This window comes from Mustela putorius, unplaced genomic scaffold (genome assembly GCF_011764305.1).
Source record: "Mustela putorius furo isolate JIRA1106 unplaced genomic scaffold, ASM1176430v1.1 tig00000174_pilon_pilon_pilon, whole genome shotgun sequence".
In the NCBI taxonomy this organism is placed as follows: Eukaryota; Metazoa; Chordata; class Mammalia; order Carnivora; family Mustelidae; genus Mustela; species Mustela putorius.
This window is the reverse complement of record NW_025421304.1, coordinates 27,021,414-27,040,435: the sequence shown is the minus strand read 5'-3', so window position 1 is coordinate 27,040,435 and position 19,022 is coordinate 27,021,414. Positions and strand designations below refer to the sequence as shown.

The 19,022-nt window shown below is 39.1% G+C and overlaps 1 protein-coding gene across 2 annotated transcripts in view; it reads right to left on the bottom strand.

The window, feature by feature from the left end:
• NFATC3 (nuclear factor of activated T cells 3) overlaps positions 1–19,022 on the bottom strand; it is a 133,727-nt gene that overhangs the window by 5,015 nt on the left and 109,690 nt on the right. Inside the window, exon 10 of one of the 2 annotated variants that reach the window (XM_004744503.3) lies at positions 6,060–6,163. The exons of the other annotated variant lie outside the window; for it this stretch is intronic. Coding sequence (XP_004744560.2) covers positions 6,063–6,163 — 101 coding nt within the window. The 3' untranslated portion in view covers positions 6,060–6,062. The remainder of the gene's footprint in view (positions 1–6,059; positions 6,164–19,022) is intronic. 2 annotated transcript variants of the gene reach the window in all.

Genomic DNA, 19,022 nt, shown 5'->3' with positions numbered 1-19,022 from the left:
TGAATCATGACCTGAGTGGAAGCCAGACACTTAACTAACTGAACCACCCAGGCGTCCCCACAAAGTACTTTGATAAGAATAAATACATCATTTTCTGAGGTAATCAGGTGATGCTGTATATAGCAAAAGCCTGATTAAAGCTGTTTTCTTTCTGCTCCCTCTTATCAAAGTTCTGTTGTTCTTTTGCTTGTGATCCCTAACCTCACTTAGCTGAAGCAACCTGGTAGATTCTTGACTGTTTGGGATTTTAAGACTGATAAAGCCAAGATGATTTTCCACAAAGAAGCACTCAAGCTGACAGTACTCAAATATACTTTAATACAGAATATTACTACATAATAATTAGCAGATTTAAGTTCCAGTAGGGCAGGGACCTTATCCATCTTGTTCTCCACTGAACCCTTAGTGCTCGGTACATACTATGTGCTGAATACAATCACTGAGCAAGTGAGTATTTTAATATAATTTGGGGACTTGGAAAAACAAAAATTATGCTCAAATAATTGCCACAGGTGAATACGGAGTATGAGTTTTAGGACAAGGAGTCAGAACTACAACAAAGTGGTCCTTTTGCTGCCCTTTAGCAGTGACTTGAGCACAGTATGGCAGAGTCTGCAGCTCTTCTCTGCCTCTCATTTCTCCCTGAGGCTGGGAGCTTTGGGCTCAGGATCCTACCTCTGGATTCCTGAAATAGCTTTCTGCTGCAACCAGCGAAAATTTGAGTGTCAACTTAAGCAAGTCAAAATTATTACTGGTAAACAAATCTATAATGTAAATTATTAGCAATTATTGATAGACACAATATTTAAGTTACTTCTTTTTTTTTTGGATTTTATTTATTTGACAGAGACAGAGAGCGCACAAGCAGAGGGAGCAGCAGTAAGAGGGAGAAGCAGGCTCCCTGCTGAGCAGAGACCCTGATGCAGGACTTGATCCCAGGATCCTGGGATCATGACCTGAGCCAAAGGCAGATGCTTAACCGACAGCCACCAGGTGCCCCAGGTTTTTTGTTTGTGTGTGTGTGTGTATGGTTTTTTTTTTTAGTATAGTTGACACATATTTACATTAGTTTCAAATGTACAACTTAGTGATGAAAAAAACTGAATGATTTGACATTAGGTTATTTCTTAAAAATACTGCTTGCAATTTCATTTTCTCCTTTCTTTTGAATATATATGCATGAATTTATTCATTCATTTAAACCCCAGTCCAGAAGGTTGTGAGGTGGGTTTTTTTATTTCATCAATTTAAGTGCAGGAGTTTATAACCCTATGTAATTCCTTTAAAGAATAAAGTGAACCAAAAACCTAGAACAAGAATCAATAGCCCTCAACACCCATACTAACAGGTTATATAGGTCATGGAATTTGGCCCACTTGTGACAGCTGCTATCAACTCCCCCTACCCCAACACCTGGATCACCTGTGCCACCACAACAGTAGTCAGAGCTGTCAGCAGTATTTGTGGAAGAACAAGGTTTTTGGTTTTTTTTTTTTTTTTTTTTAAATCTAAAAATTGCTATCCAGGGTGCCTGGGTGGCTTGGTTAAGTGGCTGCCTTCAGCTAAGGTCATGATCCCAGAATCCTGGGATCGAGCCTCTTGTCGGGCTCCCTGCTTGGGGGGGGGGGGGGGGGGGTCTGCTTCCTCTCCCTCTGCCTCTCCCCCTTCTCATGCTTTCTCTCAAATAAATAAATAAAAATTAAGTATTTAAATAAAATAAATAAATAAAATATTAAAAAATAAATACAAAAAAAATTGCTATCCAAATTAAGAGTCCACAGGAATGCTTTCTATACACAAGAGGCATTTGCATAACAACAGGTCTCCTATGTAGAGCTATTTCCAATGCTTAAGGTTTCAGAGCTAGAGCTGACAAGCATGGTATAGTATGAAATCTCACCACCAGGTGGACAGGGGAGGAGCAACCCAGGACACTGCCCCTGGAGTAGACAGATATATCGTTATATACACAAAAATCCAAAGGGCCTTTCTAACTAGCACCTGAGCATCTTGAGCATTTTATAAAGCATTTCCTGGTATAATTAGACTTTATTTATATATGTTATTTCATTTTGAAGCCGCAATGAACCTTCACCCAGGTTTGGAAAATTCACCTTTTCTTCCCTTCCCTGTACCCCAAGTTTAAAGGTATATAATCCATTTTCTGGTAAAAATTTTATGGAGATGTTATTTTTTATAAAATGAAGGCTGCAATTATTTTCTGAATTACACCTGAAATGAAAAAAACACAAACAAACAAGAGAAATTCGGAAGTAATGGAATGAGTTTAAATGGATGAAAAATCTAGTATTTATGGTTTATTATTCTCTCACAGTTTTGCTAAGATATACTTGGGGTTTTTGGTAAGTTGGAAGACACCATCTAAACTACATACATTAAATAACTGAATTCACCTATTTGTGGCACGAGATGAAGAATTAAATTGCATTTACCAAAATTCTCAAACTAAAGACAAAAAAAAAGTTCCTGAAAACTTACAAAGCATTTATGGTAGATTGCTAACTGTCCTAATTCATTCTTTTTTCTTTTTTTAAAGATTTTATTTATTTATTTGACAGAGAGAGAGAGAGACAGCGAGAAAAGTAACACAAGCAGGGGGAGAGGGAGAAGCAGGCCTCCCGCCAAGCAGGGAGCCAGATGCGGGAAGGGCTCGATCCCAGGACCCCGGGATCATGACCTGAGCCGAAGGCAGATGCCCAAGGACTGAGCCACCCAGGCACCCTAATTCATTCTTAAGTAATTGAATTTAACTACTCACACAGCCACTTAGCTGTAAACTACATTTCCCAACTTCCCCTTTGTACATAGGTACGGTCATATAATTTGCTTTCTTCCAATGAAATGTGAACAGAAGTGATGTGTGCATCTTCCTCATCCCAGGATCAGTAACTTCTTCCCTTCCTTCCCCCATACCTCTTGCTTTGGGCTAAGACTCAAGTCAAAGTGGTAACTCTGCTTTGATCATACCTAAGGAAACAGAGGAACAATTAAATAAAAGGCATCCTGATCTCTGAATTAGCATGAAGTGTGGGAGAACTTCCAATGTGGTTAAGCCATTGCATTTTGGAATCTCCATTAGAGAGACTACTATTTATTAACAAAAATAAAACTCATCACCATAAAGGTAACAGAAAGAATATTTAATTATTTTAAGCAAGAACCAAGATAACCAGCTTAAGCTCTATCATGCCAAGTTTTTAACTAAGTCATTTTAAACTTCGACCTAACGTTAGACAGCTTTCAACCACAGGATAAAATGAAAATATATGTACAAAGATTAAAAGGTATCTTTCACTTTTTTTTTTTTTAAAGATTTTATTTATTTATTTGACAGAGAGAGATCACAAGTAGGCAGAGAGGCAGGCAGAGAGAGAGAGGAAGGGAAGCAGGCTCCCCGCTGAGCAGAGAGCCCGATGCGGGACTTGATCCCAGGACCCTGAGATCATGACCTGAGCCAAAGGCAGCAGCTTAACCCACTGAGCCACCCAGGCGCCCTATCTTTCACTTTTTAACAGTAGCTTTACTACTAGTAAAGGGAAATTATGACACCTTTTTTTGTTTGTTTGTTTTTTTAAAACCACACCTGACAGGGCAATCAGTCCCCTTATTCCCAGACAGGAGAATAAGTCTTTCTTTTTAAGAAATCTCTTATGTGTGTAATACTATACTCAGTATCATACAGATCTTTCCTCTAGAAAAGGCTGTAAGTCAAAACATTCTTCAAAGACAAACATTAAATCTCCAGCTGAGTAAACAGTACACAGGTACCTAAAAGTGTATTCAAGTATCAGCATGTATCCTTTTATATCAGCAAAACTGAAATGTGAAAAAATAAAAACCAAAACCCACTTGTTTTTACTTTGTGTGAAGATGTTGGATTCAGAAGAATTTTAAGATTGTAAGATTCCTTCCCTCTCCCTATTTTTTTTTTTTTTTTGCATATTGTACATTTTCTCTGGATAATCTTGTCCATTTCTATATACCGTTGACTCCCAAATCTATAGCCTCCAGGGACCCAACATGAGCTCCAGAACCATAAATCCACATGACTCATTCCAGCACTTGTGCTATAGATCCTATGTATTTGCCTCTTCAAAACTTACTCCAAAAATTTTCTTCACACTTCCAGCTCTTCAGTCAATCTACCCACCTTCTCTCCTGGATCTTTCTCATTGTTACTAAGTATGGTAAGGCTCTCCACCTTAAACAAGCAAGTAAACAAAAATCCTAGAACCCACATAGTCCTCTATATCTAATTTTTTTCTTTCACTGTTTAACATCTTTTTTTTTTTTTTAGATTTTTTAAAAAATTTATTCATTTGACAGAGATCACAAGTAGGCAGAGAGGCAGGCAGAGAGGTGGGGGGGAGGCTTCCCGCCAAGCAGAGAGCCCAATGTGGGGCTCGATCACAGGACCCTGAGACCATGACCTGAACCGAAGGCAGAGACTTTAACACAGGCGCCCCTCATTGTTTAATATCTTAAAGGAGTTACATACACTGCCTGCTATTTCATGTTTCTGTTCTTACCTCCCGTTCACTCCTTAGTCATACACTGATCCCTTCATTGCAAAGAAACACTTCTTACCAAGATCACTAGTGACCAACTTACTTGTTGCTTCACACACAGGAAGAGCAATGGGGTAAACTCTAGAAGAGATAAAACTTTAATTTTGGTTCAGCTGTGATATAACTAGAGTGATTTACTTAATCTTTCTTCAACTGATCTTCTCAACCATTATATGAGGAAATTCATTTAAATCTTTCTGGTTATAGGAAGGAAGGTGGGGAGGGTGGTCAAAATAGCTGAAGGGAATTAAGAGATAAAAACTTCCAGCTATAAAAATAGTTAAGTCATGGAGTTGTATTGTAAGCAGAGGAAATAAAGTCAGTGATACTGTAATAACTTTATATGGTGCTATTTGGGACAAGTCTTAACCTGGGGAATCACTTTAAATGTATAAAAATATCAAATTACTGTGATGTACATCTGAAACTTAATAGGATATGTATGTCAATTACACTTCAATTAAACAAAAAACCCTTAAGGCTATAACTCTCCTTAAAGAAATACAAGAATTTAGTTGCCATTTTTATTCCTCTCATGGCTAGAGACAAGGATGATATGAGACCAGGGTAGGCTCAGCTTCTGGGAGAAGCCAGTGTTTGGGTGCCTTATCTGATGAGGCTTTAGCATCCTAAATATAAGGATTTGGGTAGTCCCCTTCCAAACCTAAATTCATTAAAATTAAATTCAAACGGCATTTTGAGAATTAAAATTTGTGTATTTATAATTTACACATATATAATATACAATATAACTTGTATATTTACAATATATGATTTGTGTATTTATAATCACATATGTTCTCGAGTGGCTTTCAGAGTCTTTGAAGAAAGGGGCTGTGTGACAGCAGGGAGAGCTATGTTCCTGGTGAGTTGCTGAGGAAGAGAGGCCTGAGGTCCAGCCCTTCCCTCACACAGACTTCATTTCTATGGATTCTTTCCAAATGGAATCCCAGAAGCACTATCAGGAGTGTAAACACGGGCCCACAAGTCAGGCTCAGGGTAAATGATTCAAGTTGCCTGTGGCAGGCAGATAAAATTTCCTGCTTTATTTCTGTTTCATATTGCCTCACAACAAAACATGACCAGAAATCAGTAGGCTTATACACCTGATTTGGTAACCAGGTTTACTCAGCACCCAACCCACAGAATCCTTTTTATCGCTGCCCCCCACCCCCGCAAGCCATAGAATTCTTATAGATGGGCTTCTCTGCTTTGATTTAATAAATTTAAATACTTGCTTTCTATTCAAACTCAGATTAAATTTCTAAACACTAATGTAAGAACCTTAGTGTGGTTAGATTTAAAAAGTAGAGTCTTGTAGTCAAAGTGTAGCTCCAAAGATAATGAGTGAACCTATCAAGAAGACTGCCCGTGTATACCCCATCCTCTGTAGCACATGCAAATCCAGCCACTGCATGCAAATACCAGATTTGGGTATAAAAACAATGACACATTTCAATCAACACTCACCCTCTAGATTCTCCAGAAAGGAGCTGGACATGAGAGCTCACTGTGGTTAGGCCATTTCTCTGCTGAACCTGATGGCTGGTGTTCCAAGTCAGACATAAACTGGTCTGTGTCAAAGAAGACAACATCACTACTGAATGGAACAAACCAGAGAATAACTTAATCTACTACATGCCCAGCCTGTTTTTTCTATAATCAAGAGGAATTTAACCATCCTTTATCTGTCAATCACTATATAAAATGGCTCCCCACCTTTTATTAAATAATATGAATACTGGAGTCCAGAGAGTTTAGATAATGGCTAACTTACTTCCTAAAATTAAAAGGGCAAAAAACTTCAAAAGTGACAATGATGGTTTCAGCAATTTTATTTTTATTTACTTATCTTTTTAAAGTAAACTCTACCCCCAACATGGGTCTTGAACTCATGACCCCAAGATCCAGAGTCACATGCTCTACCAACTGACCCAGCCAGGCACCCTGATGTCCGCAATTTTATATGACAGATTTAGTTTTAAGCAAAAGAGTTTTTAGGTTGGGTCTATTAGTAGTTCCCAAATATTTATCTATGGCGATATCAGAATTATTTGGGCACTTGATAAAAATAGAAACTCCTAGGTTCTACTTCAAACCACAGAATCAAAATGCCAAAGGGCAAAAGCTCAGAAAACTATATGCAGAGGTAAATTTGAGGGTTATGGAGGAGTATTTTTTAAATTATGGGCCACATTTATTAGCAGGTTATAAAGTCAATTCAGCAAATTGAAAAGAGCATGTTTTCAAAAATAAATAGAACAAGATAGAAGATAGGCTGCATTTTCTTTTTTAAAAAAAGTTAAGAATTGGCTTCTGAGACTTTCATGTTAGTTGTATATGTATTTTTGTTAGGTACTAGGTCATGCTATAAAACTTACTTCTTATTGTATGAAGCTATCGAAAATGTTTGAAAGTCACTGTATTCAAGAGTTACTACTGGTCAGTTTTGTGATAATGGCTGACATGTTCAGAGTTCTAGTTAGAGAGCCCAAACACAACAATGCAAAGCCTCCTCCTTTCGCCTATAAGGAATTACTTTTAGCCATTGCTTATTCAACCTCAAACAAAAGGATCTAACCTTTAGATTCCAGAAAAATGCTTATTTTTATCTTAGCACAGAAGAATCTGTACATAGTCTCTGTGAACAATAATTAATGCCCTTGTCTTAGGCTGATAAAGGAGGTAAAACAAAGGAGGAGCCAATCTGTGCAAAATGCAGCCTCAATTAAGGGGTCAAAACAAAACAAAACACTACAGCCAGAAATCCTTTGTGCTTACAGGCAAAAATTTTCTTAAGCTTCTTTATTACTAAATTGAGATCACTCACCAAGTTCTCAAAGAGGATTTAAGGACTACAGTGTATGAAGTATTTTAGAGACTGAATATACATAGTCAAAAGTCTCCTTTCTGAGGATGCCCAATCTGCCTAACAGAATCTTCTAAAACAATGAGGGTATAGACCTATGTGATTCCAGATACATCAGCAAATAAATAAGAAGAAGCAAAGGAACAAAGCTAAGAGGCCAGCAGACCCTAGTGACTTTTTTTTTTAAAGATTTATTTATTTATTTGACAGGCAGAAATTACAAGTAGGCAGACAGGCAGGTGCAGAGAGAGAGGAGGAAGCAGGCTCCCTGCTAAGCAGAGAGCCCGCTGCGATGCGAGGGCTCTATCCTGGGACCCTGAGACCATGACTGGAGCTGAAGGCAGAGGCATTAACCCACTGAGCCACCCAGGTGCCCCAACCCTAGTGATTTAATGAGTTGATTTATGCAATGATAATTTCATATTGTGCTTATGAAAATGTGCAGTCCTCAAGACATCTTTCTAGTTCCTTGAAACACTGTTGACAGCTTCACAAAATACCTGATTCATTTCTTCCCATCAAAAACACTGTGACAAAACACTTGAAGAAGAATTAACACCAATCCTTTCTTTCTTCAAGATTTATTTGAGAGAGAGAAAGCATATACATGTGGGGTTGGAGAGGGGCAGAGGGAGAGAGAGAATTTGAAGCTGATTCCCATCGCAGCCCCATACAGGGCCTATCACAACCCTGAGATCAAGATCAAGAGGTGAGATTAAGATTCAGAAACTTAACTGACTGAGCTACCTTAGCACCCCAATACCAGTCCTTTATTTTTTTTTAAGACTTTATTTATTTATTTTACAGACAGAGATCACAAGTAGGCAGAGAGGCAGGCAGAGAGAGGGAGCTGGGGAAGCAGGCTTCCCGCCGAGCAGAGAGCCAGATGGAGGGCCTAATCCCAAGACCCTGAGATCATGACCTGAGCTGAAGGCAGAGCCTTAACCCACTGAGCCACCCATGTGCCCCATTCCTTTCTTAAACTCTTCCAAAATATTAAAGAGGGAATATTTCTTAACTCATTCTAAGGCCAGCATTATTGATACCAAAGCCAGACAAAGACACTACAAGAAAACTATACAATATCCCCTGTGAATACAGGTCCAAACATCTTTAACAAACACTAGCAAACTGAATTCTGCAGTATACTAAAAGTATATATCATGGCCAAGTAAGCTTTATTGAAAAGCATTGAATGTAATTTACTACACATTATTAGGATGAAGGATAAAACACTACACAGTCATCTTAATTGATGCAGAAGAAGCATGTGACAAAATTCAACTCACTTTCATAAACACCCAATAAACTACGAATAGAAGGAAATTTCCTTAACATGATGAAGACCATATATGAAAAACCCACATCATACTCAATGGTGAAAGACTGAAAGCTTTCCCTCAGGAACTTGACAATGATGTCCACTCTTGCCACTTTAATTCAACATGGTCCTAGAATTATTTTTTGTTAAGATTTTATTTCTTTATTTAATAGAGAGATACACAGCAAGAGAAGGAACAAGCAGGGGGAGTAGAAGAGGGAGAAGCAGGCTTCCTGCCGAGCAGGGAGCCGGATGCAGGCTCGATCCCAGGACCGTGGGATCACGACCTGAGCCGAAGGCAGACGGCTAACGACTGAGCCACCCAGGTGCCCCTGGTCCTGGAATTCTCAGCCAGAGCAATTAGGCTAAAGAGATAAAAGCCATCCAAATTGTAATGGAAGAGGTAAAATTATCTCTTTTCATAAATAATCTTATACATAAAAAGCTTAAAAGAACTGATATACAAAAAATATTAGCACTAATAAATTAAGTTATAGTTATAAGATATCAACACACAGGGATGCCTAGGTGGCTGGGTCGGTTAAGGGTCTGACTCCTGGTTACTGGTCGTGTTGTGATCTCAGGGTCTTTGGATCAAGCCTGGCATCAAGTTCTGTGCTCAGTGTGGAGTGTGTTTCTCCCTCTCTCTGCTCCTCCCTGGCTCATGTTCCCTCTCTCTCCAATAAATAAAATCTTAAAAAAAAAATCAACACCCAGAATTAGTTGTACTCTTTTTTTAAAAAGGATTTATATATTTGAGCGAGTGAGAGAATAAGGGGGAGGGGCAAAGGGAGAGGGAGAGACAATCCCACACAGACTCTGTGATAAGCACAGAACAGATGCAGGGCTAGATCCCATGACCATGAGATAACCATCTGAGCTGAAACAAAGAGTCCCATGCCTAATTATGCACTATCAAGGTGCCCCCAGTTGTATTTTATATACTTTCAGTGAACAACCCAAGAAGGAAATTTAAAAATCAACACCATTTACAATAATATCAAAAAGAATAAGATATTTAGGAAAGAGCCAAGGAAGCATAAGATCTGTACGCTGAAAACTAAACATTGTTTAAAGAAATTAAGGTTTCTAAATAAATGGAAAACATCCCATGTTCATGGATTGGAAGACAATATTGTTAAGATAATAACACTATCCAAAGCAACATAGAGATTCTATGCAATTCCTAACAAAATACCAACGGCATTTTATTTTTTTAAGATTTTATTTATTTATTAATTTGACAGACAGAGATCACAAGTAGGCAGAGAAGCAGGCAGAGAGAGAGGGAGAAGCAGAGAGCCCGATGCGGAGCCGAAGGCAGAGGCTTAACCCACTGAGCCACCTAGGAGCACCACCCTTATAATTCTAAGAAGAAGAAAACACAGGGCAAATCTTCATGACCTTGGATTAGGCAATGATTTAAATATAACACTAAAAGCACAGGCAATAAAAGAAAACACAGATAAATAAGACCTTATCAAAATATCAAAGGACACTATCAAGAGCGTAAAGAGAGAACACAAAGAATGGGAGAAAATATTTATAAATAATATATCTGATAAGAGCTTAATATCCAAAATATATAAAGAATTCCTATAACAACAAAAACAATGAAAAAGATGGCTAAAGACTTGACTAGACATTTTTCTTTTTCTTTTTCTTTTTTTTTTTTAAGATGTTTATTCATTTGACAGACAGAGATCATAAGTAGGCAGAGAGGCAGGCAGAGAGAGAGGAGGAAGCAGGCTCCCCGCCAAGCAGAGAGCCCGATGTGGGGCTCAATCCCAGGACCTGGGACCATGACCTGAGCTGAAGGCAGAGGCTTTAACCCACTGAGCCACGAGGTGCCCCTTGACTAGACATTTTTCAAAAGAAGAAACAGAAATGACCAATAAGGGAGGGAGAAGCAGGCCCAGGGGCCTGATGCAGGGCTTGATCCCATGACCCCAGGATCACGACCCGAGCTGAAGGCAGACGCTTAACAACTGAGCCACCCAGGCGTCCCTATTTATTATTTTTTAAAGATTTTATTTATTTATTTAAGAGACAGTGACAGAGCACAAGATGGGAGGAGAGGGAGAAGCCGTCAGGCTCCCTGCTCAGGGAGCCTGACGTGGGTCTCCATCCCAGGACCCCGGGATCATGACCTGATGACCTCATGACATGAGCCAACAGCAGATGCTTCACCAACTGAGCCACCCAGGTGCCTGTGTCACAGCTTTAAATAGCATATGCACACTAACAACTCTCAAATTTTTATCATCAGTGTATAACTCACTTCCAAACTCTAGACTCGTTGACCCACATGACTACTTGATATCTCTACATGAACATTCAACAAATTTCTTAAATGCAACACATTTAAAACCAAACACCTATCTTTCCCCAAAACCTACTCCAACTATAGCCCTCCCCATCTTAGCTGATGGCAACTCCACCTTTCTAGTTTCTCAGGAAAAAAAGAAACAAACTTCCTTCTCTCACACCCTGTATAGAAATCTGCCAGAAAATGCTATTGGCTTTACCTTTAAAATATATTCAAAATCACACCATTTCAAAGCTCGTATACTGCTACCACCTAGTCTAAATCATTTCTGGCCTGGACTACTACAATAGCATCTTATCTGGTCTCCCTGTTTCTGCCCTCGCTTCCCTGCAGTCCTTTTTCTAACCAGGAGCCAGAGCAGCCCAGCTAAAACCTAAATCAGATCACAACTCATCTGATCAAAACCTTACAAGGGCTCTAAGACTCTCCACAGCAGTTCTTTTTTTCTGGAGAACTTTTAAGGGTGTATGCAATTGTCAAAACAACAATAATCCTAAAATGTTTCTTGCCTTTATCACTGTCACTCTCTCATGACTCTATAGTGGAGACTTCCAGTGGAGCTACACAGTCTTTGACAGCTTCACAGCTGGAATGGAATGTGCGCCTGTTTTTAAAAGCTCTCAGATTTAGCTTCTAATACAATAAATACTGAGAGATATAAGCCACATAAATAAAAGTTCTTGTTAATCCTCAGTAGCTCATCAGATTATAAAGGAGTCTTGAAACCGAAAAGATTGAGCCCTACATGCTATGGTTCCCGGTTACTTCCTTGAGGCCATATCCCACTCCTTTCCCCCAGATCCCTCTGGTTCAGCCTCTCTGGCCTCACTGCTACTCTTCTTTACTAAAACCAGGCATGCTTCCACCTCAGGGTCTTTCCTCTGGCTGTCACTTTTGCCTGGAATACTCTTCCTACAGGTATTCGCATGGCTTATTTCCTCATCTTCAAGTGTTTGATCAAATGTCTCCTTATCAATAAGAAGTACTTTCAGATTGCTCTACTCAAAACTGCAATGTGCTCTCCACTTTACCCTTCCCAACACCCCGAACAACCTTTACCTTGCTTGCTCTTTTTCTGTTTTCACAGCACTCCCAACACATTTTATAACTTACTTAATTATTGTGTCTATTGTTTATTGTCTGGCTCCTCCCACTAGAATGCAAGCTCTGTGAGGGTAAGATCTGTTTTATCCACCAAGGGCCTCTAACAGTAGTATTTAGCATATAATAGGCACTTGATAAATGCTGTTTGAATAAACAAATGAATACAATTTAATGCATAAGTAGGCAAGCAATAGTTAAATTAATGTAATCAGCTTACAAACTTTACGTATGCAACAATTCATATGACATGAATTGGTGTGATACTGTAAAAATCACTGGTCAGATCACATTATAAAGAAATTGCCAACAAGATTATGTGTTCTTTCATTCACACTACTGAATTTCTTTTATTTATTTATTTGACAGAGACAGACAGCGAGAGAAGGGATACAAGTAGGGAGGTGGGAGAGGGAGAAGCAGGCTTCCCGCTGAGCAGCGAGCCTGATGTGGGGCTTGATCCCAGAACCCTGGGATCATGACCTGAGCGGAAGGCAGATGTTTAACAGCTGAGCCACCCAGGCGCCCTAATACACTACTGAATTTCTAATGCAAGGTTGAAGATTTAAAATTTAAAATTTTCTTTTTTTTTTTTTTTTTTTTTTTTTTTAAGATTTTATTTATTTATTTGACACAGAGAGAACACAAGTAGGCAGAGAGGCAGGCAGAGAGAGAGAGGAGGAAGCAGGCTCCCTGCTGAGCAGAGAGCCCGATGCGGGACTCGATCCCAGGACCCTGAGATCATGACCTGAGCCGAAGGCAGCGGCTTAACCACTGAGCCACCCAGGCGCCCCGTAAAATTTAAAATTTTCTATTGTGAAAAAGTTCAGAGAGAGATACAAATATACAGGGAAGTTAAGTATTAGATAAAGTTGGCATTTTAAATCAAATGGAGGGGTGCCTGGGTGGCTCAGTCAGTTAAGCAGCTGCCTTCAGTTCAGTTCATGATCCTGGGGTCCTGGGATTGAGCCCTGCATCGGGCTTCCCACTCAGTGGGGAGCCTGCTTCTCCCTCTCCCTCTGCCTGTCCCTCCCCCTGCTTGTGCTCTCTGTCAAATAAATGAAATCTTAAAAAAAATAAAATAAAATGGAAAAACAATTATTTAATAAAATAATGTTTGACAACTAGGTAGCCATCTGAAAAAAGTAATAGTGGATCAATTCCTCATACATTCCACCAAAATAAATTCCTGCTCTAAAACCACTTATAGATGCTTAAATATACAATATGGTAATAAGGGACTTAATTTGTTCTAACTCTTGCTTATGTAAAGCTAGAATGTCTGTCCCACCACTCTCAACCATACCCAATCTTCCACCACAACTTAAGAGTTTGATACTTTTCTTCCTGCACAGATAAGACAGGCTAATGATAGGTAATGTTTAAAAAAAAAAAAAAAAAAAGTCAGACATCTTCAAACACGAAAGAATGTTAAATTTTGTTAACTCATAGCTCAAAGAGCTTAGGAACTTAACACATAAAGGGCTTCTACATACTTGAGTATATTCAACCTACGTTTTATCAAAAGCTAAGATCCATGGCTAGAGGTAACCTTGTCATACAAAGGTAACCTCTGGCATTTTTAACATATGAATGTATGACTTTTTCAAAGATTTAAAAAATCATGGAAGCTATGGGAAACAAAACAAATGATTCAGAAGTTATATAAATGTAGAAATGCCTGGATAGCTCAGTTAGTTAGGCATCCAACTTTTGGTTTTGGTTCAGGTCAGTGATCTTGGGATCGGACTGAGCCTCTGTCAGGATCTGTGCTCAGTGGGGAGTCTGCTTGGGATTCTCTCCCTCTCCCTGCCCTGCTCATGTGCATGCTCTCTCTAATAAATTAATAAATCTTAAAAAAAGTTATATAAATGTAAACAAAACTTCTTCATGGGAAGAATTCATGTTACATTGGGAAAAATTTTGTTAACTCATAGCTCAATGAGCTTAGGAACTTAACACATAAAGGGCTTCTACATACTATAAATCAGTAAGACAAGGATCAATAATCTAATAGAAAAGTAAATACCAACAGAGAGGTAAATACCAACAGAGATGACAAATTTGTGACAAAGATTTTCTCTTTAGCATGTAAAAAGGTACACTAGCTTAACTCCTAAGTGAAATGTAAACTAAAATTATACTTAGAAGCTGTTTTCCACTTAACCCACTGGCAAATATGTCTGACAACAGAATGTGCTGGTGAAGGTACAAGAGAAACAGATACCTTCTCACAATGCCAGTGGCAATGTAAATTAGTACAATTTTTATGAAAGACATCTGACAATCTTTCCCAAATTGTCTAGCAATCTTACGTCTAGGCATTTATCATATACATATACACAGGTATCTATAAAAAGATAGGAAATTACATTTGTCAAAAGTTTTTTATTGTACTTATTAAAGGTACAGCTATATTATGGAATATTTTATTAAAAATATCTCCCAATTAAGTTTTTGTTACAGTACTTAGAAAATTCTAAGACTGAATATATGCAAAAAGCAAAATGCATCACATTAGTAAAAATAAGGGAAAAATGTATACAATTGCTTATAGATGCTTAAAATACCCTTGAAGTGACAGCCAAGAACCTGGTAATTCCTCCAACTGTCCATACAGAGGACAATTACATACATAGGAGAGAATATTTTCTGTGTATGTACTATGTTGTAACCTCTGGCATTTTTAACATATGAATGTATGACTTTTTCAAAAACCAACGTTCATTTTTAATTTTTTTTTTTTAAGAATTTATTTATCTGACACAGAGAGAAGGCTAGAGAGGGAACAAAAGTAGGGGAAGCAAGAGAAGGAGAAGCAGGCTCCCTGCTGAACAGAGAGCCCGACATAGGGCTCCATCCCAGGACCCTGGGATCATACCTGAGCTGAAAGCAGATGCTAACAACTGAGCCACCCAGGCACCCCCAAAACCAATGTTTATATCTTCAGCAACACAAATACAGTCAAATTTTAAAATTCTCATTCCACATAAAACCACTTACAGATGCTTAAATATACAATATGATAATAAGGGACTTAATTTGTTCTAACTCTTGCTTATGTAAAGCTAGAATGTCTGTCCCACCACTCTCAACCATACCCAATCTTCCACCACAACTTAAGAGTTTGATACTTTTCTTCCTGCACAGATAAGACAGGCTAATGGTAGGTAATGTTTAAAAAAAAAAAAAGTCAGACATCTTCAAACACGAAAGAATTACTTGAGTATATTCAACCTACGTTTTATCAAAAGCTAAGATCCATGGCTAGAGGTAACCTTGTCACACAAAGCCAGACAATTACCAGTTACCATCAAACCATAAAAGCTGAACTGGTGAGCTGAAAATTCATTTCTCACTTAAAATATTTTTGACTTTGTGAATGATCCTTCTCCAAAGGGAGCTCAAAAAGAAGATACAAATTTTTAAAATTGAGTACAGCTTTAGACACTGGCTTTGTACCTTACGCATGACAGACACAAGGAAGTTATTATGTTTATTGTGTTTACAAAGGTGAGATTACATAAAGTAATCAATTATAGCTATTTCAGAAACCACTAAACATTTGAGACAATCTAAATTTCAGGCAGAATTGGATTCAAATGCCAGTCCCAGTGTTTATGGCCATGTAATGCTGGGAAAGTAGTTAAGCTTTCTGAGCCACTTCTCTAAAAAATAAAACTAGTAATACATTTTTCACAGATTGTTGGGAAGAAATAATGAGCTACTGTCACACTAGCAAAATGGCTAGCACCGAGCACAGAACATGTTTTATTATCAAGAATAATAACCACAATTCGCTAATTTTTTTAAAAATTTTTTTTAAGATTTTTATTTATTTATTTGACAGAGATCACAAGTAGGCAGAGAGGCAGGCAGAGAGAGAGAGAGGAGGAAGCAAACTCGCTGCTGAGCAGAGAGCCCGATGCGGGACTGGATCCCAGGACCCTGAGATCATGACCTGAGCCGAAGGCAGCGGCTTAACCCACTGAGCCACCCAGGCGCCCTCGCTAATTATTTTTTTAAAAGATTTTATTTAGGGGCACCTGCGTGGCTCAGTGGGTTAAGCCTCTGCCTTCAGCTCAGGTCATGATCTCAGGGTCTTGTGATCGGGCTCTCTGCTCAGCAGGGAGCTTCCTCCTCTCTCTCCTCCTGCCTCTCTGCCTGTCTCTCTGTCAAATAAATCTCTCTCTCTCTCTCTGTCAAATAAATAAATAAAATCTTCTAATAAATAAATAAAAGATCTTATTTATTTGAGAGAGAGAGTGATGACAGCATGAGAGGGGAGAAGGTCAGAGGGAGAAGCGGACTCCCCACAGAGCTGGGAGCTGGATGTGGGATTCGATTCCGGGACTCCTGGGATCATGACCCGAGCCAAAGGCAATTGTCTAACCAACTGAGGCACACAGGTACCCTTCATTAATTAATTAAAATATTTTATTTAGTTATTTGACAGAAAGAGAGATAGCAAGAGCAGGAACACAAGCAGGGGAAGTGGGAAAGGGAGAAGCAGGCTTCCTGCTAAGCCGGGAGCCCGATGTGGGACTCCATGTGGGACATGATCCCAGTGGGATCACGACCTGAGCCGAAGGCCGATGCTTAACCACTGAGCCACCCAGGCCCCCTTTTTTGAAGACTTGTGATATGCTGATATATATGTTAGTTAGTGGTAGCCTCTCTTGGATTTTTCTTAGTTTAGGTATAAATTTCAGTGTCAAGTTCATTCAAAGAAAAATTTTTGTTCAAATGGAGTACAATTAATTTGTGTCTGTGGAGGTACATAGATACATTTAAATAAGAAATTAAAAATTCTTTCAAATGCTTATAGTTGCTTCACTGGATCTGAAAATTAAATGTTCTTATCATATACTCAAGAGTCCCTATGTCTAAGATCCTGAATCACCATCATGGTCCATTCCGGATAAGCCAAAAGCTTATCCAAAGCTTACATGGGCATTATTTACGGGAATTTCCTGCCTCTGGAGTTATTCTCATAAATATGCTGATGCTGGACACTACATGCATGCTTCCCAGAAGAGGATTCATTAGCTACCCAAACCCCAGTTAAAGGACAAAGTTCAATACCATCTGCTCCCTCCACCTCATTGCCCCAAAGTCATTAAATATTTTATTTGTGACCCCTCTCACCACTGACTATATACATGGCTTTATTGTTTTGTTTAAATATAATAAACACCAATGAAACTAATATCCAACAGGTAGAATACAACACACAATATTTACCTCTGCTCCTCCACACCAGCCTCCTACATCTTTCATTTATCCCTCCCCTGCTACTTTCAAAGCTTGTTACTTATATTCAGAACTGCAGCATTTGCGGTCACGTCTGAAGTCCCTGTTTACAGTCGTATTAGCAACTGCCCTACATTCAGGATCAGCATGTCACCGCACAGAGCCTGCAAGCGGCCGTGTCAGTTTTCACCAGAGCAGCGGGTCAGGCTATATTTAACATGTACCCTTTTCTCTGCTGAAAGGCTTCAGCTGCAGCTCTGTTAGTTTGGGAACAAAAGAGGACAAATGGGAATTGAGGGATTCTAATGGAAAGCTGTAACTGGATTCAGTTCAGTCACAAATTAAATGGGCTTGGATTTAAAGGTCAAAGGCAATTGAGTTTAACAATACTATAATCTTAATTAAAATGCTTAAAACACAGCTGTGCAAGTCTACATTTCTGTACTGGTTATATGTGTATCGTTTGGTCCAAAGACTGAGACATACACACTATAATGCACTGCAATGTTTAGGAAAAGTTACAGCTCCAGGAATACAAACTGTAACACAAGTAAAAACTCACTGATAATTTTATAGATGCAGAGAGCATAATTTTCAAGCAGGGACAATGGTACAAAGAAAAAAAGAAGTAGCAAAAGATTTTTGAAAAATGCCCTAAATTGGATAAATAAGTAACATCACAGCCTTCCAAGAGGACTTCCTCTTTTTTTTTTTTTTTTAATAGAGAGCAAGAGAGAGACCATGAGCATGAGTGGCGTGGAGGGGCAGAGGGAGAAGCAGACTCCCCAATAAGCGGGGAGCCTGATGCAGGGCTCAATCCCAGGATTCTGAGCTGAAGGCAGATCCTTAATCGACTGAGCCACCCAGACACCCCTCTAAGAGGACTTGTTGAAAGAAACCATCACTTGGTAAAAATCAGTATTCTGTTGTTACTTTTTTTCAAGATTTTATTTATTTATTTGACATAGAGATCACAAGTAGGCAGAGAAAGGGAGAAGCAGGCTCCCCACTGAACAGAGAGCCCAATGCGGAGTTCGATCCCAGGACCCTGGGATCATGACCTAAGCTGACTGCAGAGGCTTAACCTGCTGAGCCACCCAGGCACCCTTGCTGTTGTTATTTCCCTAAAGAATACGCCTTGGGTAGGGAGCCATATGACGCTGAAATAGACTCTACTGAGCTTGCAAGGTTAATATGAAGGGCCAAAATCACCTCAACGAAACTGAACAAAGATACTTATAAAGTTTAGTGTTGGGTTCCAAAAACAACATGCGCAAATCCCAAGGGGTAGGGAGTGGTGAGAGAAAGGATGTGATATAGCAGTACTTATGACTCACTAAATCAACAGTAAGATGGAGCTAAGAAAATCCCCTGACCTCAGACTGTATTGATAAATAAAGCCTTGTGAACAAGGAGATAACAGTTCTAAAGCCCTTGGAGCTGGCTACAGGTGCTCCTTTCTATATACTGCACTACAAAAAGGAACTACAACACTAGGGTCAAGCAGAGGTTGTAAGGGTGAGGGACAGGTGAGGTTGCTGGAGTGTTTTTAAGACCGGA